The sequence below is a fragment of the Coturnix japonica genome, chromosome Z (genome assembly GCF_054131305.1).
Source record: "Coturnix japonica strain WE chromosome Z, WE-NBRP24, whole genome shotgun sequence".
In the NCBI taxonomy this organism is placed as follows: Eukaryota; Metazoa; Chordata; class Aves; order Galliformes; family Phasianidae; genus Coturnix; species Coturnix japonica.
Window position 1 is genome coordinate 67,904,643 of NC_140702.1, and position 27,501 is coordinate 67,932,143.

General features: G+C 44.8%; 1 protein-coding gene and 1 long non-coding RNA gene across 2 annotated transcripts; both read left to right on the plus strand.

Annotated features, from left to right (window-relative positions):
* Positions 1 to 2,238: 2,238 nt before the first annotated feature.
* Positions 2,239 to 3,252, plus strand: LOC146754182 (uncharacterized). Its single transcript, XR_014939714.1, has 4 exons — positions 2,239 to 2,328; positions 2,412 to 2,565; positions 2,703 to 2,792; positions 3,137 to 3,252. It is a non-coding gene; the product is annotated as an uncharacterized LOC146754182 (long non-coding RNA).
* Positions 3,253 to 22,927: 19,675 nt separating this feature from the next.
* Positions 22,928 to 26,389, plus strand: LOC107305757 (phospholipase A2 inhibitor and Ly6/PLAUR domain-containing protein-like). Its single transcript, XM_015848282.3, has 5 exons — positions 22,928 to 23,037; positions 23,876 to 23,992; positions 24,214 to 24,363; positions 24,499 to 24,639; positions 26,029 to 26,389. The coding sequence occupies exons 1-5, from the start codon at positions 22,989 to 22,991 to the stop codon at positions 26,250 to 26,252; spliced, it is 681 nt and encodes a 226-aa protein (XP_015703768.1). The 5' UTR covers positions 22,928 to 22,988; the 3' UTR covers positions 26,253 to 26,389.
* The last annotated feature ends 1,112 nt before the right edge of the window (positions 26,390 to 27,501 follow it).

Consider the following 27,501-nt stretch of genomic DNA (forward strand, 5'->3'; position numbering starts at 1 on the left):
GCAGTGTGCATATGAGGGAGAATGAAAGAGCTCAAGGCAAATGATGCAACCCAGCTGCTGTCGTGTGGCGTCTCACTGCTGCAGGTTGGCTGAAGAAATGAGCATGGCCATCTCACTCCAGGGGGCTGGAGAACAATGATACAGCCAAGTGAGTTTACCAAACTGAAAATATTATCATGCGTAGCCATATAATGGCAATTAAAAAGGAAACGTCAAGAGCGCAAAGATGTGAAAAACACACAAACTCAATTATTTTAAAGGGCAGTGGTTTCATTTAAGAAGCAGGTGAAACCTCCTGGCAGTAAAGTTTTGCAGCACATATATTGCATTTAGCATCAGAGTGAGAGTACAGAAATGGATTTAAAATTCAGTCAAGAAAGACTTTTTCTGTTTGCAACACTGAGGACACTTCTGAAGGTTTCCCCAAGCATTCTGACAGCAGCCTGAACAAGGAATGAAGAAAGGAGTTCCCTCATTAAACAAGCTTGGGGCTAAAAACATGTTTTGGATCCATCATTCCTAAAAACACCAAGACAGTGGTAGAGTCAGTGCTGTATCCTTTTCCAGTGAGGAGTAAGTGGTATATCAGCAACAAATCATTGAATCATTACAGTTGGAAAAGACCTCTAAGATTTAGTCCACCATCAACCCATGCATGTGGCTCCAATCCCAATGAAGCTCAGCTCTTGCTTCTGATGAGTGTGAAGGATGCCTGTTCCTCTGGAGCATGACCAGTGGGCATCATTTATCTATCATCCTTCTGGCTGAGGCAGGTGACATTGACAGTGAAGAAGTTTTCCTTAAGAGCCACAACAGCGAACAGATTGACTCAGATCATGCCCCCAATAGATGCAGCACAATTCCTCCTTGGCCAGAAAGAGGATGGGGAGCAGCAGAGCACACAGGAATAATCTTGAAGCCTACACATGATCTGCAGCTTTTTAGTTCAGTTGAGATCTCTCCAGCAGACAACTTTTACTTAAAGCTTGAATTAGTTGCTCTTCGATGTCTGTCTGAGAGCAGATCTGAAGAGAAATTATAAACAAAGCATCTCCCCAGCAGAACCCATCCAGCTGGGGCTGATCCAGGCTATGACAAGGGAGATGAATGAAAGAAAATGAAATAGATGGGAGGGAGGTAACAAAGAGGATAAACTCTCAGGTTCAAGATGCCAACTAGCACAGACTTCCAAAAATGTAATATGAAACATGCTGGCTGATATAGTTGTTATTGGTTATAGTATCATGGAATCACAGCACCATTTGAGCTTGAAGGGACCCCTAAAGGGCATTTAGTTCAATTCCTCTGTAATGAACAGGGATGTCTACAGCTTCATCAGGGCACTTATAGCCCCATCCAGCTTGATCTTGTCTGCCTCCAGGAAGGAGAAGCTGAAGGATCATAAACTAGCTTAGTGCCTTCCCAGGGAGTTGCATAGTTCCCATTTATCCCATCTTCTCTTCCTCTCCAGGATATCCTCTTACTTTACACTCATTTCTGCTGCTGGCCTGGAACAGACTGAAACATCTTCTGGATCTGAAAAATCTACAAAACATTCACTGCTATCCTGAGCTTTGTGTGTGCCTGCAGCTGATCATCCTGACCCAAGGGCACAGGAGGAGTCCTAGAGCCTCTGAGTGTGTCCTGCCTCTTGCCTACAGACAGGTGAGGACACCTACCTGCTCCTTCTAGCCCAGCTGGCAGTGCTGTGGGAGCCCACAAGCAGACAGCTGGATGCTGTGGGGTGAGTTGGTGCCCCTCTTGCATTGCTCTGTGTGGTGGCTGCTGAAAAGCTCCAGTCCAGATATAAGATATGAGACCCAGTACAAGACACAAGACATAGGAATGGTCAGGATGGAAAATGCATCTCAGTTCCATGACCCTCATCGTACAGTAATGTGGATACCAGTGCAAGAATGGGGTGGAGAGCAGGGAGAGCCAGTGGAGGACGGGTCAAATCTTGTCATGGGCTTTTCCCTTGCAATCCTACTCCCCCTTTTACGTCAGGAAAGCACTGAGTGCAGAGCAGCTACGTATCCGTTGTTATTGACAATTTACTGTTTTCTATTTCGGGACAGACAGTTTTACCCACTTCTGAGTGCCTGGTGCACCAGAGAGGTGGTGTGGCAAACTCTTCCAATTAACTCATGGCTGGTGCAAACACAAGATTATAGGTGGGGCACCCAAAGCCTCCTTTATCTCTGAGCAGCAGGAACACCAAGTCAAAAGCTGCCAAACCTCTAACCCATGTACCCTACCCCTGAGTCCAAAGGCTGCAAGAGAGCTCAGCAGATGTCAGGAAAGGCAGCCCAGCACTGCAATGTCTGGGTGAGCAGCTGAGTTTAAAAAACATGTCACGGTGATGAACGGTCTTGATATGGGGATGAAGATGACATTGTTTGTGCCTCCAGGTACAAAATGTGAAATGCTGAGAGCCTCTATGCTGCCTCCAGGGAGTATGGAGTGGAGGGACAGTTGCACAAGAGTGTTCATAGATCCAGCACAGAGAACACGTGCATGAGCTGATTGTATCTGAGCCCTACAGTCCATGGCTGCAAGATAAAGGTGCTGCAGGCTGGGGGAGGTCTGGAAGCCCATGACTCTGCTCAGGCTGACAAGTGGTGGCATGAATATTCCGTGAGAACTGGGTGAGCAGGAAAGAAGACAAAACAACAATATCCTCACAATTTCTACTTTCATAGGGACTCCAAGCTAAATTTCCTCTCCATATGCATGCTGGTTCTGATCTGCTAAAATGACATAGTCAAGGAGCCTAGAGAACATCTCACCTTGTGAGTCCACTTCAGTGGGGGGCTGAATTACATCACTTGTGTTAATGGTGGGCTCAATCATATGTCTAAATGTGGGTACGCAGACACATTTGAGATGCAGGTCTCCTGCAGGCCCCGTGTCATAGAATCATAGAACCACAGAACCACAGAATTGGCTGAGTTGGAAAGGACCACAAAAGTCATATAGTTTCAACCCCCTGCTGTGTGCACGGTCACCACCTGCCAGACCAGGCTGCACAGAGCTACATCCAACCTGGCCTTGAGTACCTACAGGGAAGGAGCATCCACAACCTCCTTGGGCAATACATGTATATGTATTAGGGTGTCCTCTCTCTGTATGACAGGGTCACATCCTGGAGATTATGGAACTGGGGCTGAATTCCTCAACCAGGAGATTGTGGGCTGGGCAGGAGCAGAAACTCAACAGATCTCCATATTTCCAGGAGACACCCATTTCCACAGAGACATAAGAATGCACAGAGACCAGACAAAAGCTGTGTCTGCCCCTGTGCTCTGTCTCCAGCAACAGACTGTTACACCTCCCTACCCTTGTTAGGAATGCTGCAACAGGGAGCAATAAAAGTCATACAAATGAGGTGGCTTTTCAGTTCCCAGATATTCTTCTTCATTTGTTTTGAGCTATGATAAAGTTGGTTGAAACCGGCTTTCTTGAGAAGCCAGAGTAAAGCTGCATTTGCATCATAACTGAAAGGATTTTGCTGGTTTATACTGGGAAGGGCAACCTCGTCCTCTGTCCTAAGGAAAAGTTTTGATGTAGTTTCATAATGAAAGCTTTCCTTACTCTAATTTCCTCACTGGAAGACGCCTTCCCTGCCAGACAGGCTTGTCTTGTCCTAGGTGGTTTTTGACTGTTCCAGGTTGTATTTGAGAGTACAGCAATGCCTTTCTGGATGAACCTGCAGGGAACCACCATAGATGTTCATCTTTCTGGACTCCATCAATGGGAAATGGTCCCAGGTGGATGTTTTGTGTCAGATTCAGCTGCCTCGGCTATCAGAGCTAAAGATGTCATAGTTTAAGTGAATGCAGCAGGCTGCCTGGGGACGTCTGCACCAGGGTTCCCTGTTCCCAAGCACAGTAAGGCATCTGTCACTGTAACATCATTTCAGACTTTTATTATGATGGTGTCTCTGGCCATGAGCTGCAGACCCAGAGCATGGGGAGCTAACCAGGATGGCTAAGATGTGGGTAATGCCCTCCATTCAGTATGGGTCACTGGGGCAACTGAATTTTCACATAAACCTTCTGGGCTTGCTTGCAACCTCTGAACCCTACCCAGCACAGAAGGGCAGCATTTCTGTTGCACTTTAATTTTGCATTCCCTTTCTTGTTTGCATTGCTGTAGGTACTCTCCATCCAAACTGTTGCGTGTCTGAGTCCTTTCCTCTTTTATACCTTGTGCTCTCTCAGGAAATGCTTACAGCACTTTTGGCTCTTCAGGAGGAAAGAAGCTGATGGGTGAGGAGAGGTCAAGCTAACAATCCTGCCCTGGGCTGGAGTAACAGAAATAATGGCATCTGACCCACAGGAGATCCACAGCTCAGTGCATCTCAGTGCAGCTGCTACCTGACCAGCACATCTGAAGTGCCTTGATCAGAAGAGCCTGGCTCTCACCTCAGCCCTCCTGCATCCATAAATGACGTGGTCTGGAGAAGGGATGTGGGATCACTAATTGCAAGGCATTGTTTTGAAGAGAAACGTGAAGGTAAAAATATGATGTGTTTATAATCCAGGGGAGAATAAGTGGGAGCAGAAAGTCTCTGGGTTGCAGTGTCTGTGGGTCCTCCCCAGGTCGCAGGAGCTGTCTCTGGGAGGAGCACTCTCCCTGTTTATGCTATAGGGCACATGTGGCCCTTGCCAGCCGCCTGGAAGTGAGGAGCAGTGATGCAGAGCTTTCCCACGCTGGAGACCCTTTGTAGGTCTGGGCAGGAGCCTGTGTGTGCCTTCAAAGCTGAGAGAGCAGCAGCACCACCCTGCCCCTGGGCGGGCAGGGAGAGGTTGTACGCTGCAGATAATGTCATGTAGTATGGAGACAGACTGTACAAAACACTTGCTATTCAGTCCTTTTGGTATTTTCCCTTCCCATGACCTGTTCTTCACTCAGCCCTTTCATGCACCTCTTCTTTCTTTCAGTGTCTTTGAGATTAATTTGTCTTACATGTTTCATTAGGGCACTCTCTCTGTTGCTCGTCTTCCTCCTCAGTCATTTCCCTGCTGTCGGCCTCCTCCTTCTGCCTTAGTGTTCCTGCAGAGCCTCCAGTTCCACATCTGCCTACAGGTCACTGGGGATGGGATCAGCTGCAGTGGAGCAAGCCAGGAGCTGGGGCCACACAGGAGCTGGGAGCTCTTGCTCCAGGCTATTATCCAGCCACGTTTTGATGATGTTCTCATAGTACATTCCCAGCATTTTATCAAAGAGGTGATGCTGTCATGGGCTTGTTTATTATTTCCCTTCAGGGCATGGTCTCTTCATGACTTCTTCCTTTCATTTGTGAGGAGGAAATGTTTGCAGTTCTGTCAGCCCCTGGGAGGAAAGTAAGTTACAAAGGGAGCAGGGCTAATGAAAGTCTTTTCCTGAGCAAAAGTAACACTGTTTTATGGTCACCTATGCCCTGAACATGTGGGAACCAAGCTTAGCCCTTGAGGACACTGAGCAGGGAGCTGGTCACCAGAGGAACAAGTAGGGCATCAGGGACACAGCCACTGTGCAGTCCCATAGGGACACTTTCATCTCCGTTCCACCAGCAGCTCCTCTCCTTCCATCTCCCTTCGTGGTCTCTGACACTGACTTGGTCCCTGACATGGTCCCTGACATCCTCCTGCCATGCCCAAGCCTTATCTCTCTGACAGGGTCCTCATCTCCTCCTTACACACCTCCTGTGCACCTGCTTGGCTGTTTCAGCTGAGCATTGAGTAAATCTGTCCAGCTCCTTCCTTCATCCTCCTCTTGCTGAATCACAGAATTGCAGACCCCAAACTGCTTTCTACCTTAATTATTCCAGCAGAAAATCTGCATCTTTATCACTGCATCAGGAGTGATAAAGAATATCACATGTAGCACATGTAAGAATAAAAAAGAAAGAGGCTCTCAGGGTCCTCTGAGAGGACTTGCAGTTTGGGAGTCCTTAGTTATTTGCTACTGCATCATCATTTCCTTCTGTACTCCCTTATGTCTGCACAGGTTTGGGAACATCACATTGCACTGAGGAAGAAAGCCAGGGGAAAGCATGGAAAATACAATGAATAAAGAGAGAAGGGAATCTTGTTTCACGATGTGTGTCCTTGCTACTAATTTTGGCCTAATATTGTTCTCCAGTTCAGTGTCCCTGATGTCCTGTGCTGCAGGGGGCAGAGAAGTGGCTCTGGGGTAGGGCATGGGTTGTGGATAAGCTCTTGGCTATATCTTGCAGCACAGCTTATAGAACAGATAGATAAGATGAAAATTCTCAGTAATTTTTCCTATGATGTTTTGTCTAAGAAACCCAGGGAAAATCTTCTAGAGTGATCTGCATGCAAGCAAGCTTCAAAACAAGTCCTGGATCCTGCGCAAACATGATGTTCTTCATCTCATGTTTTTGCTACGTGTGCTTTCCATGAACAGGGAAGTTAGGAACAAAGAGTCATTAAGGTTTGAAAAGACTGCTAAGATCATATAGTCCAACTGCTGACCCATCACCACCTAAAGCTACCCACACAGCAAGTGGTCTCTAGTGCAAGGGATGATTTTGCTGTTGGAGATGTGCAAGGAGGAGATGACTATCTCTGCCTGGTTTCCCCAGGAGCCCAGGCACAGAATAGCTTGTTTTTGATAAGAGAATCTGGATCTCCTTTAGTCAATGGGTGTTGGAAAGATGAAGTAGTCACATCATGGTTGTATAAATCCTCCAGGATAGTACAGAGAAGCAGACAGCTGTGATAGCAGTATCATAGATTTCTGGAACATTTTTCTTATCATAGAATCAGAGAATCACTGAATGACTGGGGTTGAAAGGGACTTCAAAGACCATCTGGATCCAACCCCCCACTGAGGGCAGGGTTGCCAGCCACTAGATCAGGCACAATATAAAGTTGCCAGGGCCTCATCTAGTCCTCCTGTTTAAAAAGGAATTGTTGAAAATATGGCTGGGCTTTTCAGAAGGAAACAACCTGTTCTGGTTAAGCAGGCTGCTGCTGCATGGAGCTCCAATCTAGTTAGATACAGTTCTCTCAGTATTCAGGTGCTGACTGTGGTTCAGTTTTGTTAAATTTCCCCTATGTGGAAATGCACCCATGGTGAGGAAAGAAGTGAAAAGGAAAGGAGGAATTAGTGATAGCAACTTTTCAGTAGGTCTGAAAAGAAAAGCTTCTCACTGATCTCTATTCCTCTTACTAGGAAAGAAATTTATGTTACTTTTAGCCCTAAGAGCCAGAGCGTATACTAACTTGCCTGCCTTTCTGCTCAGCACCAAACCCTTCCCATTCTCAGATCCTCCTGGTTGTTTCGGGGTGTCATATGCCTCTCAGGCAAACCAGACCCAAATACCTAATCTTGATTCATTGCTTTCGTCAGCACTGAAAATTGAGCTCTGTGTTTCTGTGCTGTTACTCATTGACAGGAAGGAGAAGACAGTTGTATTGGTCTTTTTGGTTTTGAAGGAAAATGTGTGTTGTTCCAGGGAGTAAAAAGCATTGGGGCAAGATCCAGGTGCAGCCTTATAACTGCATGCCCAGAACCCAGAATCTTAAGATGCCTGAGTAGGTATCCTTGGTGCCGTTCCTATCTTGCATGCTTTTTGGTCATCTTTGTTGTTCTCTCTCTCATGAGAAATGACAAATGAGCAAGGAGGACAGGGATAAGATCTTTAAGGCCCTGGAGGACCTGTAGGTGAATCACATCAGCGCTCTCCAGACAGTTCTGTCACTAGGAATGACACCGGAGAGATTATGCCAGGAAGAGTCTGGCTTTGTGGGAAGGATTAAATGAAGTGAAGGCCCAGGGTGGGTAATAAAGTGACTTTCTTGATGCTGCTTCCTCATCTGAGTCCTTCTGTGGTCTTTCATGAGGGACCTGGGGCTGTGGTGCCAATGGGTGCCTCTCCTGTGCCCTTTATCCCAGGTGTAACGCAAATCATTTACAATTTGTGCTAACACATGGTTAGTGTAAGAGCACTGCAGTCCCCAAGAGAGGCAAAATCCACAGGTATAAACCTCTTCTCTTGGGTGGAGGGAAGGTTATTATTCCACACTACTTTTCCCATTACCAGATGCCCAAGACCATGATCTCAAAGCTGCACCTCCAGAATGCTTCATCTCTCTGCATAAAGGACAAAACTGTGGTGTAAGGTGACAGCTATTCTTTGTTCACTGCCATCCTCCCCACCACTGTGTGTTTCACTTTCTTGCTTGATCTTGCCTTCCCTTCTTTGCTTTAAGGGATGGACAAGTTTCCTTTTGGGGTAGCTCCTTCTCTGGCTCTTGAGTGTCTTTTATATGTCAGCTCCTGAGGTTCCAGAGACCTGTGGAAACTGAATGTGACATGGAGAGCCTGTGCCAGAGGGCACGATGAGATTCCTTGCACTCTTCTTTCTGTTTTCATAAGGCAGAACAAGAGACTTAATCATGGATATGAGCTTTGCTGAGCGTCATGGTATTGGGAAACACATATCTTTTCAATAAGGGTTACAGCTAATGTCAGTCAAGAGCTAACAACTGTCTGAACCCATGGGACAGAAGAAGGGATTGAGAGCTGAAGGATCAGCCTTACAAGCAGTGTTGTTAACCACTGCAAGGAGAAGGGCAGAGGATAGGAGGTTTTCTAAGGATCTTTTGAGGGAACTGCCACGTGAGTAGGAAGCATGAAATAAAAGATGAAGGTACATCTTTAAAAACCATTAGGTGATGTCGAAGGCACCAGGGCTACCCAGGACTGGGAGACAGCTCCTTTATGGTAAACACTGTTGGCTTCTCAGGTGGGATTTGACTGACTGAAGTAACTGAATAAATATCTTCATGCCTGAAATAACTTCCCATCACCTCAGTGTCTCATAGACCCTTCCAGCTCTATTCTCAGTTCTTGGCAGTATAGGCATAAGGTCTTTGAACGTGCTGCCAGGATGGGTGCTACCATGCCAAGTCGTTGCTCAGCTTCTGTGGCACCATTCAGCCACTGTTGTCTTCTGTTCTCCCAGCCATGTTCAGATACTTTTTCCTTGGGAATCTGATCTGGAAAAAAAAACCAAAAAACATTTCTGGAGCAGTTATTAACATTGTGCAGTGCAACATGCTTTTTTTTGCTATTGTTTTTGCCATTGCTTTTGGTCAAGTGTCAGTCTCAGGCATGATGAGAATTCAGGTTTCTTGATTTTCTTTCCCCTTTGGTACATCCTGAGCTACAGACATATGAACAGCAGTAATAAAGACATTACAGCTTAACGAGTTGTGGTGTCCCAGCCCATCCAGTGATATGTCAAAACATCATTTGTAGCTGTCTGTTTAGCTGTGGACTTACTACACCAATAAATGATCTGTTATTCCTGGCTAAGGCTGTGCTTTTATTTGGCTCACACTGAGAAAAGGTGTGAGACCAGAAACCCACAGTTTGTATCTTGATGCTGTTCCAAACGGAACCAGAGCCACTGCAGGTCACTGGCTTTGTATAAATTAGAGTACAGTTTTCCCGGGGCCATCAGGGACTCTCCCTAATCCTACTGCAATTCAAAGAGCTTTTCTGGCTAACATGTCTCTTTCACATACTATTTACATTACCTGCACATAGCATAGTCCTCACAGGTGAATGAAGTACAGCTTGTAACACTTTCGTTTCCTGGAGTATTGTATTGTCATGGGCAGGAGAGAGCATTAGCACACCCTTTGGCAAGGCCTTCTTGGGGTGACAGTTAATTCAACAAGAACTGCAATGTTAGCCAAGATAAAGAAAAGTAAATAAAGAATTTGTCTACAAAAGCCAAACAAACAGAAGAGTTAAATAGGCTGGAGGAGTAGATGAATAAGAGAAACTCACACTTTGTGCAAGTCATCCCGAGGTTTGCCTGCATGAGCTTTCCCTCTGTCCCGTCACTTCTTTCTCTACCTGCCTTGTTCCTCTTCGCTTATGCAAACTGCAGCAGTAGATTGTCCCTCAAGGGAGCAAATGCAGATCTCGATATTCATTTTCTCTTTATATCCAAACCCAAGGCCAAGTTACTCTCAGATTCAGATCTTGCTCTCTCTCCCTCTGAAAATGACCTCTTTCATTATAGACTTGGTTAGGAAGAAATCTTTTCCCTGTGAAATTATTTAATTGAAATCGTTACCATATGATGGGGCAGGACACTTCTTCTCCCATACATAGCAGCACATGTGGCTCACTACATGCTTTGGACTGAGACTGACACAGTAGTAAACCAAGAGTGATTTGGCAGAGGGTGACTTATCCCTTATCTAGATTTTGAGGTCTGCAGTTATTCATTCACATCCTGTAATACACTGACAGGAGACTTGCAGTTAGGATGCTACAGATCTGTGTTTGCCTCAAAATACAAACTTATCTTAGATGGTATCTTGGATTACTGGTGGACTCATGCACATTTTCTTGGTAGTGGTGCCAGTATGAACACTGTCTGCCACAGATCACTCACCTCTGTTTCCAAAATGGAACTGATCTGTCTGAAATTAAATCCCAAACGAATCTGACTCATTTCTCAGTGGAAGCAGTTCCCCACTGGCAAGCTGATGGGAAGACTGACTACATGAGTTTTGGTTAGAAGAGATCTCTGAGATCTCCCATCCATCCTTCTGCTTGGACTAGCTGGGCTATCCCAAGCTCAAGCAGGCTGGCTTTGGATTTATTTACCCACCTCTGTAGCTGCCCTTCAACTCATTGTTGGCTTTTGTCTCCCTTCAGACTCTTCCTTTCCAGTCTGAGCAATCCAGCTCCTTCAGACTCTGCCAATGGAACTGGTGGTCCATCTCCTCATCTTGGCTTCCCTCCATCATTGCCATTTCTTGACATCTCCCTTGATTTGGGTTCAACAACACATACAGAAGCTCCCGCTGTCCTAGCACAGCCCAGTATGTTGTTTGCCCAAATTGAGATGAGGCTCATATTCAGCCTGACAATAAGGTAAGATGTAATGGTGAAAGGAGAGCAGGAGTATTCTTCATAGGTACCTGAACTGATGATGGACCCTTCTCTGCAGACTCAGCAGTGTGCTAGTGAAGGCGCACAGCTTGCACACCAGATGTGGCTCACAGTGAAGGACAGTTCTTCAGCTATTTGTGAATGAAAAACCCCAGCAGCTGACTTGAACTCAAGGGGATCTCAAAGAAAATCCCAGCTGTTTCATGAAGAGAGGTGTGTCTTAACCCTTCCCTCTGATTTACTCCTCAGCTCAATGACCCAGGAGCATGTTAAGGAAAATGTGGGAAGCACTATTGTTATACATGATATCTATTGCTTGTGGTCTGTAAAGATCTCACCAGATATCACTGAGTATGTTTGCTCTAATACCATGGGAAAATTCCAGTGCAGTTAATTACCTCCTGCCTAATTCAATTCACATTTAATAGGGTGGCAACATTCAAACTAATGCCTGCAGGATAGATGAGTGGTGGGAATCAGAGCCTCACAGAAGAAAAGATTGGGAAGAAGAGGTAGAAATCCATTGCAAATCACTGTTTGAGGAAAAGACTCATTCCCCTGCCACAGAAAGTCCAGAGCCAGTTCCTCTTTTTCTGAGCTGCACCAGCCTGAAAGTATGGGAAGAAATACTGGGCTGTGGCTCTTCTGGAAGGGTGAGTCCATGAACCATTATGGTATACGTGGTTCTATGAGAGATGCAACAAATCCATCTGCAAAACTCTTCACTTGCAAACGTGAAGACAGAGACTTCTGTGTTCTCACTAGACTTTGTTGTATGTGTTATATGGACCTTTAGCTCCATGCTGTCACTCCTAGAGAAAAATTTTCAGCTTTCCAGCCCTCAGGGAGAGCAGCAATACCGTGAGCACACAACTATGTCAAAATGTGCAGTCTCTGACACTTGCATCCCATGTCCAGCTTTGGGTATTCAGATGTTATCTGAAGCAGAGGAGAAGCAGAAATATTGTCAGGACAGTTGAAGATGGGCATGCAGAGGGTTAGAAAAACCCACCCCCTCTTAAACATGGCTACTATAGCACTCGCTGTTGTACTGCGTATTCCTATACAGTCCTGCCTTCCCAGACACACGCTGAATTTCTCCCTGGAAGTACAAAAGGAAAAATCTCTGCCCTGGCAGCAGCTTGTTATCTGTGCTCCAAGTTTTTTGAGATCATATCTACTGTGTTTATTAGTTTTCTTAATAAATTGGCAGCCTTGGTGGGCTCTGAGCCAGGTACGTTTGCTGAAAGATTTATCAGAGATCCTATGGGTCTTGATAGGTCAAGGCGGGGTAAGAAGACAGTAACAGCTGCTCCATATCAGCTTCTTATCTTTGCTTTTAGGTCCACTGGGTGCTGCATGCAGGCAAGAAGAGATACATGTCCCTTACCTCCAGCATGAAGTTGTACCACTACAATTCATCTACTGAATGTAAATTGAGACTTCTCCTCAGCGGTCTCCCAGTGTTGACATCCTTTGATTTTCTCCCCCACAAGGGACCTGGCTCCCTGTTGGTTATCCTATGGCCAGTTGCCAGTTCTCCCCTTTCTTCTTTCCAGAAATGATGCCCAGGCTGTCACTGCTCAGACATTACCTGTCCCAGGGCAGGCACTGCCCCTGTGAACAAGATAACCTATAAATTGTAATGGAAAATGGATGATGTGCAGCCCACTGCTTGGCTGCCTTGGGATCATTCCCTGCCTTACCGCTAATAATCCAGTCCTGAAAGTCAGATCATCACCATACTGAAAAACAGACACTTAAATAACACCTGAAACAAAAGTGGTGTCCACCCATGCAACCCTGGACCTCCATCTCTTAGCTCTGTTCTGTAAGACAACAGCTGCTTATGACTCCCTGATGATGACTGGAGTTAGTCATCCTCTAAAGGAAAGTTCAGAGCCTCCAACTGATTTCTGAGCCCTGAGAACAGACCTGCTGCAGGCATTTTGTCTCTGCAAATACAGGAGGAGAAAACAGAGAGTAGGACACAACTAGATTGTTCCATTTCAATCCAAATTGAGTCAATTACTCATCCAACTGTGCTCTTCTTGTTATGCACTTAAGGGATATTCTCACCTAAGTGATTTCTGAGCCAGAGTCTTATTTCAAGGGTGTGTTATAATTCAATTAGCAAGCTGGGACAGCTCTCCCTGGCAAGCTTGAGGTATTGAAAGGAGCTTGGCTTCATTGGATGAAGATAATTGGGGAGATTGGACGAAGGAGAAAGAAAAGAGAGGAGAAAGCTGGTTTCATCTAGTTGTGCATACAATATGTTAAGTAATCATATAACTTGGTAGTAATGATTCATCTTGGAGATGCTTTCTGAAAGTTGTAGGCTAGTTGAGTCTTGCAGTCATGCTCCAGGCTGAAGTGAGGAGAGAAAACATCTCTGGTTTTGAGGGCTTGTTAAATATTGTGTAAGGGAACTGGATTGCTTCTCCAGTGGAAATGGGGGCTAACTCTGAAGACATTGATCTGCCTGGCTGGGGGCCCTCAAAACAGCAGGAGCAGTCACTGTTGGTGGAAGGTATCCTTGAAATGAGATGTTCCTCTTGGCAGAAGAAAGTGTGGGGCTTTGCCAGAAGATTGCTTTTGATAAAGTCCTATCTTGCCAGCTGTAACCTTGGCATAGCCCTCATATGAGTGACATTAATTAGACATTCCCTCTGGGGACCAAAGACTCTTTGGATCGGTACACTGGCCTTTTGTCCAAGATTACAGAATTTTAATCACAGCTTCGTTTTGTTTTGTTTGTTTTTTTGTTTGTTGAGGCTTTTCCTCATCCTTCCTCGTGGAAACCCATTCCTCTGTCTGCAAAAGTACTGTAGTCTATTCCTTAATATTCAGCCCAGTTGAGGAGAGAGGGCAGAGTTATATGCACTTCGTGTTACTGGCAGAATGTTAAGCATCATGTTCTTAGATTTTTTTAATGTTTTTTCTAAGAACATTTAGAAAGCCAAAACCTGGAGAGCCAGAGGCATAGGAAGGTCTGTGAAACTGAAATCTCCAGTTGATTCCTGGAATGAGGATGTCTTCTCATTTATTTGGGTTTCCAAATGTAGAGTGACTTCAGTTTAGCTCCATATGACAAGAAATCAGTCTTCCTGCCTCCCTTGCAGGAAGAGCACTGAATCAATGTTCATGATGGAGATGCATGTACCTCCAGAAGGATGAACCTGGGACCATGTCGGAGGTCCCACCAAGAGCTAATGATGGGAATGGGATTTGTGCTTCCATGGTACCAGGTCTGGATGCTGATGGATCATTCCATAACAGGGATTTGAACAAAACCGGGTCTGAGTTCTGAATAAATTTTAGTTCATTTAGCCAGAATGCCTAATGTAAGTGTTAGGCAGCAGATATGTTTTCATACACTCCTGACCCAGCATACACCACACTGAATTCAGAGTTAGAGTGTAATTCCCTGCCAACATCAGCAAAGCTAAACCTGGGCTGCTGCCACCTTGTCTTCTCTGTGCCTGCCAATAGAAAGAGCTGGCTTTCTGCCTACCAACTCCATCCATAAGAACCCTTCAGCTCTGACAGAACAACATGGGAGGAAATATCTATTCCTTGGCCCAGAAAAAAAGTCAGGTCAAGTCCTGTATTTCTGCAGCACTTCTCACCTTGTTCATAAATAGCAGGTCTTGATGGGTACAGACCCATATGGAACACAAAAGCTATTACCCTGTCAACAAGTAGTATAAAAGAGATGTGTTTAGATTGGTGTAGCTGTAGCAAACCTTGCATTATGCAATATGTCTTGCCACACCTGTGCATGGCTTTCTGACCAGGAGAGCCTTCTTGGTGTCACTGCAATAGGACTGTCAAGGGAACAAGCGTCATAAGAGAAGGTGGCAGTAACATGGTAGGATTCCTTATGCTGTCTGAGACCATGAGCGAGTTGCTTAGCATCTAGGAACTGGTCTTGCCTCTTTCTGCACATACATACAGTACTCACATAATAACATCTTGTGAATCTGTGATCTTATTAACTTTGGATCATCTGATGTAGAGAACCTTGTAGAGCCATAGGGGAAAGCAATGCACAGGAGCCATAGGCTCCTCAGGTGGGACTCAGCTTGCAGGTTAAGACTCACACACACAGATGCCATCTGAAATGCCTTGCAGAATCTGAAAAACTGTCACGTAGCTGTCAGACCTGACACAGGACCTACAGCTATCCCATCACAGCAGCTTAGCACAGCAACTTGAGGGAGCATGCAGCAGATACCTGTGTTTGAGTCCTATCTCAATGACTATGTTTAGAGTTCCATAACATCTCCATCACTGTGCTGCCTCAAAACTGAACACTTCTCTTGGTCTTCAGTTTCAAAACTGGACAAGCTTGTGCACTGGAAGTACAGGTCCCTCTGCTGGGGTGTGCAGACTGTAACCATCTACTTAGCCATTCATTCTTGTGTTGTCCAATAGAATGATTGCATATGTCTGCCAAAGACCCAGCTTCCTCTTTGCTTTTGCTTTTCTTTAAGCCCTCTTTTGCCTCTGTACATTGAGCTGCATCTGCTAACTTTTCATTGCTGATGCCACCTTCTTTTCTAAACTATAACTATATCCAGAAACTAAACTAAAACAATATCCAGAGCACTCCTTCGAAGCGTAGTTGCATTTCTCATTAACAGATCACAAAATGATGGTTGTTCATGCCAGGATTTTCTGAGCTTTTTTGCCTGCTTGTACTACCTGACCTCCAATGTGTCAGTCAGGCAGACAAGAAGTAATGAGAGAAGCAGCACTCCTCAGTGTTCAGTCTAATTAGTCCTCAAGAAATTACTCCCTGACCTGACACTCTGAGCTGTGTCCCACAGCACCACCAGATCCGCAGTTAGGCAATGCAGTGGTCTGGCTGTTCGGAACCAATTTTGTTCCTAAGATAATATACAGAGATGGATTCCAGTTTTATTCTCCAATCTTTTCTCTGTCTTCCTGCAAAAGTTCAAATACGAAGATGTCAAAAACTTTCTTGATATAAGTTACATTAAGGAGAACTTCTTGCCCTCATAGGAAACTGCCCTCATCTTTTAATAAGCCTTTAATCCCTATTTTACGTACCTGTCTGTCTTCTTTCACATTTGTTTTGATTTTCATTCTACATCTGCCTAATTTTCATTTCCATACCTTTCATACAACCAGTGCAGGAATTTCCCATGTCTTCTCTGTATGGCATTATTTTTTCTTTACTCATTACACTGCATGGTTAAGTTGTAAAGTAAATTTTTTTAATCTGTTTCCATAAAACCTAATGTCTCTGGGGCAAGCTCATTAAAATTTTGTGGTTTCCCAGATGATTCCTTGAGGTCTAAAAGACAAACAAACCCTGTCTATTTATCACCCATATCAGGTGCATTTATAATAGCCCAGGTTTGAAGATGTGGGGCAGACCAATTAAAGACTGTGTCTAGAGGGATTTTGCTTGCATCTATGCCACTGATATGTTAAGGAGCTTTTTTAGTGGGACATGTGTTTGTTGTAAAACCTTGATTTTATATAAACAAATATTTTGGAAAGGACCCCAGGATATCTTGCAGTTTGACTTGCTGAAACCAGTATCTTTCTGGTTGGTGTAGCAGAGTGAGGGCCTATGTGTGAATATGTAATTGCTACCATACATTAACACAGAGAGCACTCCTTCCTTCTTGCTTCTTAGCCTCACAACAAGCCTGTTGTTTGGAAAGAAAGAAATGAATGGCAGTTCACATCGTTTTGGGCTTAGTAAGCAGAAACCAAGAGGAACATGCTATCCATGGAAGATTTTGACTGTCCCTTTCAGGTTTGCCCATCTTTTTTTTTTTTTTTTTTTTGCTCATTTCTTCTCTCTAATCCTCCCACATGATGGCAAACAATGGCAAAGTTACTTGTGTTTTGAGGACAGCTCTGGACACTGGCCACCGCAAACTGCTGTTGGTCTCTGACTCCCTGACCACTGCTCCAAGCAGACGGGATGCTCCAGTGCGAGATCTCTGTGCCACACAGCACAGCTCCCTTCATCTGCTGTGGATGCTAGAGGTCAGTACACCTCCAACCCAATGTGCTTTCAAGAACCGAGCTGAAATCTCTACATGCTGTGTGCTCCAAACTGTACCAGCTTGTGCAGTGCTAACACAAGCACACCCACCCTGCATACTGTGGAGATCTGCTTGGATCTCTCCCTCTTGCCATTCGCTGTTTGCTATTTTTGAATATTTTTGGATATTTATCTGAAGTTTGCTGTACTACATGAACATCCCACAGTGGGATGTTCAACTTGGCCAAACAGTTATTTTGCCTGAGGACTCACCAATGGGTGTAATTCCTCAAGAATGCGTAAGAAAATGGAATGACAATGAATGTGTTTTCTTCAGCTCTTGAGAGCAACTAGACTAATAACAGTCCTTGCTTTTTGAATGCGACGGTTGACTAGATAATCTGCCTCAACCAATGCAAGTTTTGAGCAAACCTGTATGACACACATCTGGATGATGTTTATCACACAATGAATAACGATAGATTGGAACGTGATGGGAAAGATGAGCATCTTTTCCAAAGCTTGGAGCATATCTCTCAGTGCTCCAGGGCATGGCTTTCTGAGCTTTTCCATACGCAATGTATCATGCTTCATAGTAAGTAATGGGAAAAAAGGAGACAGAAGTGATAAATGCACAACACCTGGCCTTACTGAAAATGTCATGTGTGTTGCACATACAGGTAAAATCCTGCAACAGAAAGGAATGACGTTGATAGAGTGAGGTCACACATCTAGGAGATACAATAACAAATACTGCAATTACAGTTCATTCTTAGACTCCAGTTTAAGAATGGGTGGGAAATGAAGTATGGATCTTCAGACTTCAAAGACCTCTGGTAGAAGCAGAGCAGCTGCATCTGCATTAAGGTTCAGAGAAAATCCTGCATGCAAATACTTCCCACCACAGGGAAGGTCTGCAGCCGCAGTTTAGCCATTTGACTTAGGCTTGCTGGAAACACATATATTATTTGATTTTCTGACTTGGTTGCATCTGTCCTTTCCAAAGCATGTCTTACTCAGCCATGACTACTATTCTCCATGATAAGATCTTATTTCCTGCTGGTGGGACTTGGTTAGTAATTAACTGAGTGGGAAGAGAGGGGTGGGAAAGTGATAAAGTCACACTTTTAATAATAAAGGTAATCAAGGGCAAAATCAAATCCCTTTACCATTACACATCTCCAATTTACCAGTATCTCATAAACTGCTGTAAGGGAGGCTTCCTGTGCCAGAGCTGTCCGGATATGAGCAGCTGAATGCTGGGGAGAGGGATTGGATGAGTAAAGGGCTGAAAAAGTCTTTGATCAGCCCAACACCTGCGACCCATAGATGCCTCCTCTCCAGGTTGATTTTGGCTGGCTCCATTTTTGCTTACAAAGTTAGGTTTTTAGAGGAAGATTATAATTTCCCCTTCTATTCATTGCTTCCTTCACAAATTCCTGCATAATGCAAAATGAAACCACCTGTTCTTCATGGGACCTGGGACCTTCATCACCAAGAGCAGGGTTTGTTTTTATAGGTGGGGGATTCCTCCTACAGAAAGCAGAAAACAAGGAGGTCTTCTGGAAAAGTCAGAGCCCTTCTTGTCTGTTAAGTCAGATCACTCAGGGTCTCAGTTTTCCATGGGGCAGAGTGGACACAACTTGTTGGAGTCCTCACTTAGAAGTGATCCCTAAAATGCTGAATTTCTATTGCATAACAAGGACCTTAACCACTGTTATTAATAATGAGCAAGATGCATGGCTACTAGTACAGTATTACAAGACTTCCTCTCTTACATATTCGTTATGTGTTGACACCAGCCCACGGCAGCATTAGCTCTGTGAAATGGACCAATAAAAGCTGCCTCAGCTGACAGCCTGGAACTCTCCTAGCAAACAAGCTTTGCTGCTGGCAAATAATTACTAAGTCATGTGCTGAAGCTGAAGAGGAGGTTAAAATATGAATGTATGATAAAGAACTTACTTTCTGTATCAGCACCGGTGGATGTGATTAAGTAGTTGCTGTTGTCTTGATTACTTTGAAGATGACACTGCTGATCATTCACGTAAGAGCAGACAGCTCATCCATCATATTTACATGCATGCAAATCTATCTTCTTCCCAGGATGTCTGAAAAGCAACCAGGTTCACTGGCAATTGTTTCAGTTGAAAATGTAATTGCTGGCCTGGGTACAAAAAATTCATCAGTGTTAACATGGCTGTTATCTTCAATGGTATAGGATCAAAGGTAAATCAAAAAGTCCCCTGCACTCCTGTGAATGTCCACTGGAACAGGTCTCTGAGCTCCCAGAGACCATGTTTCCTCTTGGGAAGCTCACTGCTATTACAAACCCTGCCTGGGATCTGTTCCACCCCATCCCCCTGCTTGGTACCCAACTGGTAATAATAGCATTGCTTTCAAAGCGAATACAAGGCTGTGCATAGAGGAGTCCTCTTGGGAAATCAGTACGCATCAATTAGCACCCAGCTGCAGCTACTCTTTCCAGGCAAATGCTAAACCTCTTGCTGACAAACCAAACTGGGACTTCAAGCACTCACATGTGCTACACCTGGGCTGCTCCCATGGGGCTGGAAGCAGAGCCATGATGCTGCATCTACTGATGAGCTTTTTCTGGGGAAAAAGTTTCATTCTAAATGGCTTGCAGGAGATGGCATACATTCTGGTTGCTGCTCCCTCATAAGTGGGGATGACTCTGTTCCTGTGAACCATCAGGATGCCTCTATCCCCTGCTCCAGTTCCAAGTGCTGATTCCCAGTCAGCACTAGGTGGGAAGAAGCGATAAATTCCCACCTCTCTGGTCTGGGTGAAGAGCTGGCGGGAAACAACTGAGACATTTCGTCTTGGGCTGTTCAGAAGTTCCTAATCAGGAGCGGGAATTAGTCTGATGTCACACCACTTGGCTGCATTACTAATTTGTGCAATTAGAGCAGAGAAAAATGATTGTTAGAAATTTCTTAAGTCTATAACCAACAAGCAAGCAGTGGCACTCCTCTTGCTCTTGTCCTTTGAGATGGGTACTCTAATCCTTGCATGATGTGGTTAGGGTATCTGTCTTGCATGTCCTTTTCTGGTGAACCAGCTTGGCAGGTTTTGCCAGTCTCACCCATTGTACTGGAGAACAAGCAATTGACATAGAAAATGGATGGGTTTTATTCCTCTTCCAAAACTACTTTTTTTTTTGTGTGGGCTGTGGATGACTTCAGTGTTGAAGTGTCACAACACATTGTGGCTCTGTCCTCTTGCACCTCAGGTAAAGAGAGGCAATAAGAGACATCCCTGCTCTATCCCACAGAAACTGTGCCTGTTTTCTACTTCTGACCACTGCTTTTCTTACTTCTTCCTAAGTTTTTTTTTAACTTAAGTTCTTCAGCTGTGATGCAGATCTGACTTATTAGCTTCAAGCTTTAATGACATATCTTTATGTTTGGGCTCTGAAACCCATTGGCATTTTCTGCCACAGACCTGTGTGACAGGTTAATGTATTAGTTCTGACAGTGCTGCAGAGTTGCCAGCCACCAGACCAGGCTGCCCAGAGCCACATCCAGCCTGGCCTTGAATACCTCCAGAGATGGGGCATCCACAGCCTCCTTGAGCAACCTGTTCCAGCATGTCATAACTCTCTGTGTGAAAAACTTCCTCCTAATATCTCACCTAAACCTCCCCTTCACAGTGCCTTTAGCTTAGCTAAGAAGAAACCCTACTGTAATGCTGTAATGCTTAATGTATTTGGAAATAGTACAAGATCACTTTTTCTCTGAAGAGGTTAGTCCCAAATGAGAAAAGCAGGCAGTAAGATGAATGGCACTACAGAGGGACCTGGATAGACTGGATTGATGGGTCAAGGTTAACTGTATGAGCTTCAATAGGGCCAAGTGTCGGGTCCTGAATTTTGGTCACAGCAACCCCTGGTGACTCTACAGGCTTGGAGAGGGTTGGCTGGAAAGCTGCCTGATGGAAAGGGACCTTGGTGTGCTGATGGACAGTCTGCTCAATATGAGCCAGCAGTGTGCCCAGGTGGCCAGGAAGGCCAATGGCATCCTGGTGAGCAGGACTAGGAAAGTCATCCTGTCCTTGTACTTGGTATTGGTGAGGCCTGACCTCGAGTACTGTGTTCGGTTTTGGGCACCTTGGTACAGAAAGGACATGGAGGTGCTGGAGCAGGTCCAAAGAAGGGCAGCAAGGCTGGTAATGGGCTTGGAACATATGGCCTGTGAGGAAAAAATGAATGAACTGGGGCTTACCTTGGGCTGGTGCTATCTGGGGCAACTGGATGGACTGGATGAAATCTGAAATGTTCTTGTATCTCATATTTGTAATTTGTTACCCATTTATGTTTATGGTCTGCATGTTCCTGCTGTGGAGTATTTGTTTGGATGGTTGCTAAGCCTAGGGGCTAGAATGATCTCAGCACTCTGATGTGCTACACAACAGAGTTTGCTTGGAGAAGTACCTGGCCCAAGGAGCTTTTACAGCAGCTGGGGCTGGTATCAGGACAGCAATTGCTCCCTGCTGTTGCTGCAAAAAAGTACTGAAGGACAATGAACTGTGACCTATTTGCTCAAGAATATGAGTAGAGAGGGTATGTTCTGGGTAAGAAATGGCTTTGGTGAGGCAGTAAATCCTATTAAAAGCTACATAAGGGACAGGGAACCTCTGTGCTGATAGCAGTCTGGCCCTGGTTTCTTGACTGGATCCTAGGGCATGGAAGTCACGCTGTCACCAGGCTGTGTCACAGCCACATCAGTAGATCCTCCCTGCTGAATGTTTTGACTTAAGGGACAAAGGAATAATAGAAACATTTCTTATCAACTTCCACTTGTTTAGTATAAAAGCTTGCACCCTGGAGGACCCACTCTGCAGCTGTGACATATTCATCCCCAGGAAACCCTGATCAAGCCTCCTCCAAGGCATATATTGGCAGTCATTTTGCAAACAGAAGCTGCATGCCAGCTTGGAAAGGAAGTTCTCTGTTGCTGTCTGCTCTACTGCTGTACTCGAGGTATGAGAGCTACTGACTGTCTGATGGGAAAGAAGATGGGAAACCAGCCAGCAAAAACTCAGCCATGAGGAAAATTCCTGACTAGTTCTTACTACACTTTGCTTCTTTGGACCTGCTGGAGAGAGCACAACAGGGCTGTTCAAATGGTTTCTTCTTCATTCATATGTACGGCGGAGTCTTATGGTTTTGTAATTTGTTTGGCGTTGCTGTTCCACATCAGAACATCATGTGGGATAATGGGAGTTAAGGGGACAAGTTTTTTTCTCTTTTCTGTGGACTACCTTAAATTGGCACATGGGGAGCAGCACCGGAGGGAGGTCGGAAAGGGGACCGGGTTTGTGCCCCAGCTCGCTGCGAGGAGACAGTGTGGTCAGAACTTCCTGCTTCCCACAGCCCGTTGGTGAGATTGGGGCTTGGTTTTCTCCTTGTTGAAACTCTCGTTGTTGTTTAGTGTTACTGGGTTTATTAAACTGCCGTTCGTTCTCAGATCATTCTTTTTTCTGTCGTTTTTTCCTCCTAGATCCATTTGCAATCTCCCTCCCCCTCTCCTGAAGCGCACGTGGTCGGGCCGTGCCGCACTGCGCTGTTAGAGAAGGGAGGGACTTTTGTTCCTTCTCTCCCTGGGTTTATTCCCGTTGTCTGGGAGTAGTGAGCTCTATTGAGAACTCCATGATACAGATGTTGAAGGTTATTTAAACAAAGTCTGAACTGCAGACATACCTGACAGATCCCAGGCAAGCCAGCCTTTCCCACAGGCAGCATACTCTACACTGGGGGAATGATAGATAGTATTTCTTGCATGAAGAAAAAGGCAGAAATAAGATTTAGATAAAAAAAATAAATAGCACTTCATGTGCTCTGTGTTACCAGTACTCCTTGATGCACTTCCACAGCTATGACTTCTGCATTTGCCACTTCTGCAAATCGCTGACATATCTGTCACGCTCCGGTTTATAAAAGCCCTTGTGGTACATAGCGCTGTGTTTAGCAAGATTTGGCCAGTCCCTGTCCTTACAATCCATCAGCATGAAAGTATTTTTTGGCCTCAGCTTTCTCCTGACTTTTCTAGACTCAGGTGAGTTTTTTGCTGGGTTCTGTGGGGCTGCAAGACATGGAAGACGTCTGGGAATGGGTGTTGCTTATGGAGGGAAGTTCCTGGCATCTGGGACATGGGAATCCCTTATCTGAGATTTGACATGGAATGGGGTAAGTATTAGCAGGTTTGGAGGACACCTGAGACTATGAGCCAATGTGTGGGTGAAGATGGATGTGTTTATATCACATGGTCATGTTGTTTGTTCTCTCTCAATAAGCTCTCTACTCCTTTCTAAGTTTCTCCTACTGACTGCCTGATACTCTGGTCTGCTTAAGAAGTTCTTGTCCTGAAACAGTAGATAGTCAGTAAAGTGGATTCCTCCAATGCCTACAAAGAGACATGTTGCTCCCACTTTGTCCATAGCACAGTGACTGCTGGCAGCCTCTCAGTCACCAATTCCTTGAATTCCCTTGGTCACTGCAAAGAGAAGATGTGGGGACTGCAAATCCAGGGACACACAAATATGTTTCTGGATAGAGAGGTCTGTAGATCTGTTTCTCTTAATGTCCTCAGCAAAATCTAACATGAATTATCCACTAGAAGATAAGGCATGCTGTTTGGGTATTGGTAGTTAAAATGTAAAATTACAGCTCAGAAAGCCTTCCCTGTACTTCCTTCAAGATTCAAGATCACACTAGATAAAATAGCAATAGGAAATAATGAAAAAGAACCCCCAAACTGAGTGTGTAACTGGAAAAATAAGGAATGAGAAACATGAAAACTGCTGATCAAAAGCAAAAAGAAAAGAATAATAGATGAAAGGGGAAGTTAAATCTCACTTGGCTGCTGCTCAGAAATATCTTCCTTCCTCACCCAGGATCCATGCTTCAGTGTGAGGTGTGTCACAACATAGGAAGAAGCTGCTCTGGCCCCATGGAAACCTGTAGTGGTGACACAGACACCTGCGGCATCATTCTGCATGAGGTTACAATAGGTAGGTGAGATGTTTGTTGTGCCTTCACCCCTTCCCAGTGAGAAATCCCTCACTGGTATCTTAGATGTGATGACACCGTGCCTGTTCATCTGAAGGGGTCACCAGTGTCACTGGCATTGCTATTGGGTGGGTCTGTCAGGCCCTGGGTTGCTGCTGTAGGAAGTGGATGGAGGAGGAGTGAATTAGATGGTGGTTAATAATTTGGTGCTTCCCCATCACAGGGGGGATGGCAATCCCTTCATCAATCAAGACCTGTCTGCCGTCCAGAATTTGCCAGATGGGCCTTGTCACCATGAACTACGGGAAGGTGAAAGCAAGGAGCAGCTTGGCCTGCTGTGTGGGTGATGCCTGTCAGACAGCATCTGTCTCCTGTAAGCTCCCTTTTGGCTTATCCCCATCCCTTTTATACTTTCCTTGTACCAAGGTTAGGCTTTGTACACTAAGCCATCACTTGGCTCCTCACTCCCCTTCCTAGAACCAATTGCAGCCTATCTCTTTCCTCCTAGTGCCACCAGAGAACAATGTGCCCAATGGATTCCAGTGTCCTGCCTGCTATAGTGTGGATTCTTTCCAGTGTGGTAATGAAACTGTAAACTGCACTGGATCTGAAAGCCAGTGTGTTGACCTGGCTGGGTTAATGAATACAGGTAATAGTCTTTTGTTTGGGGCTGTCTGTCATCTTTTTTTGTTTAACTGGCAAACCCAGCCTAAGAGGGAGCAATAAAGACAGATAAAAATGGGTGACGTGTGAAGGGAAAAACAAAGAAGAAATACAAAGCTTGAAAGGGGCAGGCTTAAATATGGTGAAAGGGCAAGGATGTGCTTTCCTTCCTCCTTTCCAACTGTGGACATGTAACTGCTGGGATTCCTTGTAGAATGGCATAACTGAGGTAAAACTTGTAATGAAGCGATTTGATACGTGGACATACCCCCTTGCTGGCCTTAGCTGGGATGCATGAGGATTAACTTGGAGGAGGTTCAGGTGAAACTAATACAAAGCTACCAGCTTCTTTATGCAAGCAATAGGGGTAAGAGTATCTGAGCAGGGAGTTAGGTACCCAGCATCAACAGGAAGAACACTCAGCCTGTCTGACCTGCTGTGTGTCCATAGCTGTAGGCAGTTAGGTAATTTCCCACAAAATTGCTTGGAATTGTTAACTGACAAGGATTTTCTTCACAGATGTTTACTTTGGCCCAGCAGGCTGAAGCTTTTGGAAAAGTACCATTTCCAGAGTGAGGAAAAAAAATAATCTAGTTTAATGGGGAACTGGGAGTTATTGACTTGGGATAAGGTCGTCTGGCTTTCCCCAGGCTGAATTTCAGGCTACTTCTGTGTCCAAACTGCCGGCTAGATGTGGATATTTCTGTGACTGCAACACTTTAAGGTCTATCTTTCAAGTAGATGCTCTGGTGTTGGCAAAAGACAAGGCTGGGTTCCAGGCACTGCCTCAGTGGGTACATGAGCAGGGTTTCTCTGTTGCTTTAGCTAAATGATTTAAGGCCTTAGAGACAGACTTGCCTAAATACATGGCTCAGCCGATAATTCCTTTGAGACTTCCCACTCCTGGTCAAATTTTGGCTACAAAATAAGTTAATTCATTTCAAATTTCATGAAAGGGTCAAGGTGAGAGGGTAATAATGAACACTTGGACTAGTGTATCACAGCTCTCACTTCTCTAGGAAGCTAGGCAAGGTGTGAATGGGAGAACGGAAGATTCTTCCATAAAATAAAACAATTCAAAAGCTTTTCAGTTTTTAAATTACAATTGTTAAAATTAAAATGAAAAAAAAAGAAAAAAAAAAAGAAAAAAAGTCTTATTCATCAGTAGGGAAGAAGAAACCTTCAACTCTTTGTGTTTCTCATCAGTGAAACTTATTCAGTAGAAGGGAACAGATAGGAATGGGATTGGAGCCAACTGGATGTGAAGGATATGCAGTATGTGAGGTTAAAAATGGGAGCTTCAGTGGCCAGAGAAGGGGATAGTTATGGAGACTGTTCCCACTGACCTGTGGAATGTACTTCTTTTGCTGTATAGGTGGACTGACTGTGAAAGCTGCCATGAAGGGATGCACCACCATGTCTGAATGCAATGCTGTAGGAGACAGTAAAAACAATCTGGGGATGATGGACATTAAAATAAAGCGGTTCCAATGCCAACCAGCCATTACACTGGAAATGCGGAATTCTGGGCTTGTCCCTCCACAAAGTCTTTTCTTCCCTGCTCTATTAGGATTCATCTTGGAGAAGTTAATTTTCTGACTCTCTCTATGGCTGGCTTATGCAAAGCTTGTGATAGGAGCCGGTGGTTTGTACCTGTTTGATGTGGTGTTTCTTGTGTGCATGTTTTGTTTTCAGAATAGCTCTTTTGACTTTACAGAATAAAGACAGTACTTACACTTTGTTTATTTTCTTTTTTATTTAATCTGATTTAAAGCTACGTCTTTTCAGTTGTGGTTGGCTCCATAATAAAACGACGGGAGACTAAATGAGCTGCCCATACACTGCACAAGCAACAGCAGCTTTCAAAAGAGCATTAGAATCTACATCCACAGACACAGGACCAGTCACTTTTCCAAGCTCTGAAAATGACTGGAGGTGAGTTCCTGGGAAATTCACTTTCATTAGAGAGGTAGCCTGCCCTTTTTTGCCTCCCTTACATCCTATTTTTGGTTGGACGCTTGTGTCCCCCAGGCAACCCTGAAGTAGTTTCCATTTCAGAGAGGAGCCAGTGATCCTTTGCTACAAGCAAACTGCTCCTGGCAAGAACATTTCTCCCTGTCATTGTTCTTTTTGCCTTACCAGACACTGTCTTTTTCTATTTTAGTTTTCAGGATTATCCAGAATAAATGTTTACTCTAGGAATGCTTCATAAATTAGGCAGCTTTATACGGTGATAGACTGCTGGGAGCCCAAGTAATGCAGAGGGGGACAATCACCTTCCTCTCCCTGCTGGCCACCCCTCTCTTGCAGCTCAGAATGCAGTTGGCCTTCTGGTCTGCAAGCACACACTGCTGGCTCATGTCAAGCTTTTCATCTACCAGAACCCCCAAGTCCTTTTCAGAACTGTTCCCAATGAGTTCTTCTACACATATCTGAGATTGCCCTGACCCTAGTGCAACACCTTGCACTTGGCCTTGTTGAACCTCATTTGGTTCACATGGGTCCACTTTTCAAACCTGTCCATCTCTGGATAAAAAGTCTCTTTCTTCTATGGTGTCAACTGGACCACTCAGCTTGGTGTCATCAGCAAACTTGATGAGGATGTATACTCAATCCCACTGTCTTTGTCTTTGGTAAAGATATTGCTGAGTACATATCACAAGGCAGAACCCTGGGGGACACTGCTCCTGTCTGGCCTTTACCTTGACATAGCACCATTGACCACAACCCTCTTGTGACCATCCAACCAATTATTTATCCACTGAAGAGTCCACCCTTTGAACCCATATTTCTCCAACTTGGAAATAAGAATGTGGTGTCCAGGTAGATGACAACAGTTTCCCATTCT

Bases quoted from the DNA above. Each gene is read 5' to 3' on its own strand.
- LOC107305757 (XM_015848282.3), top strand. From the start codon at position 22,989: ATGAAAGTATTTTTTGGCCTCAGCTTTCTCCTGACTTTTCTAGACTCA. The intron at 23,038-23,875 runs GTGAGTTTTTTG...TTCCTCACCCAG, and splicing joins CCTGACTTTTCTAGACTCAG to GATCCATGCTTCAGTGTGAG. The intron at 23,993-24,213 runs GTAGGTGAGATG...TCCCCATCACAG, and splicing joins TCTGCATGAGGTTACAATAG to GGGGGATGGCAATCCCTTCA.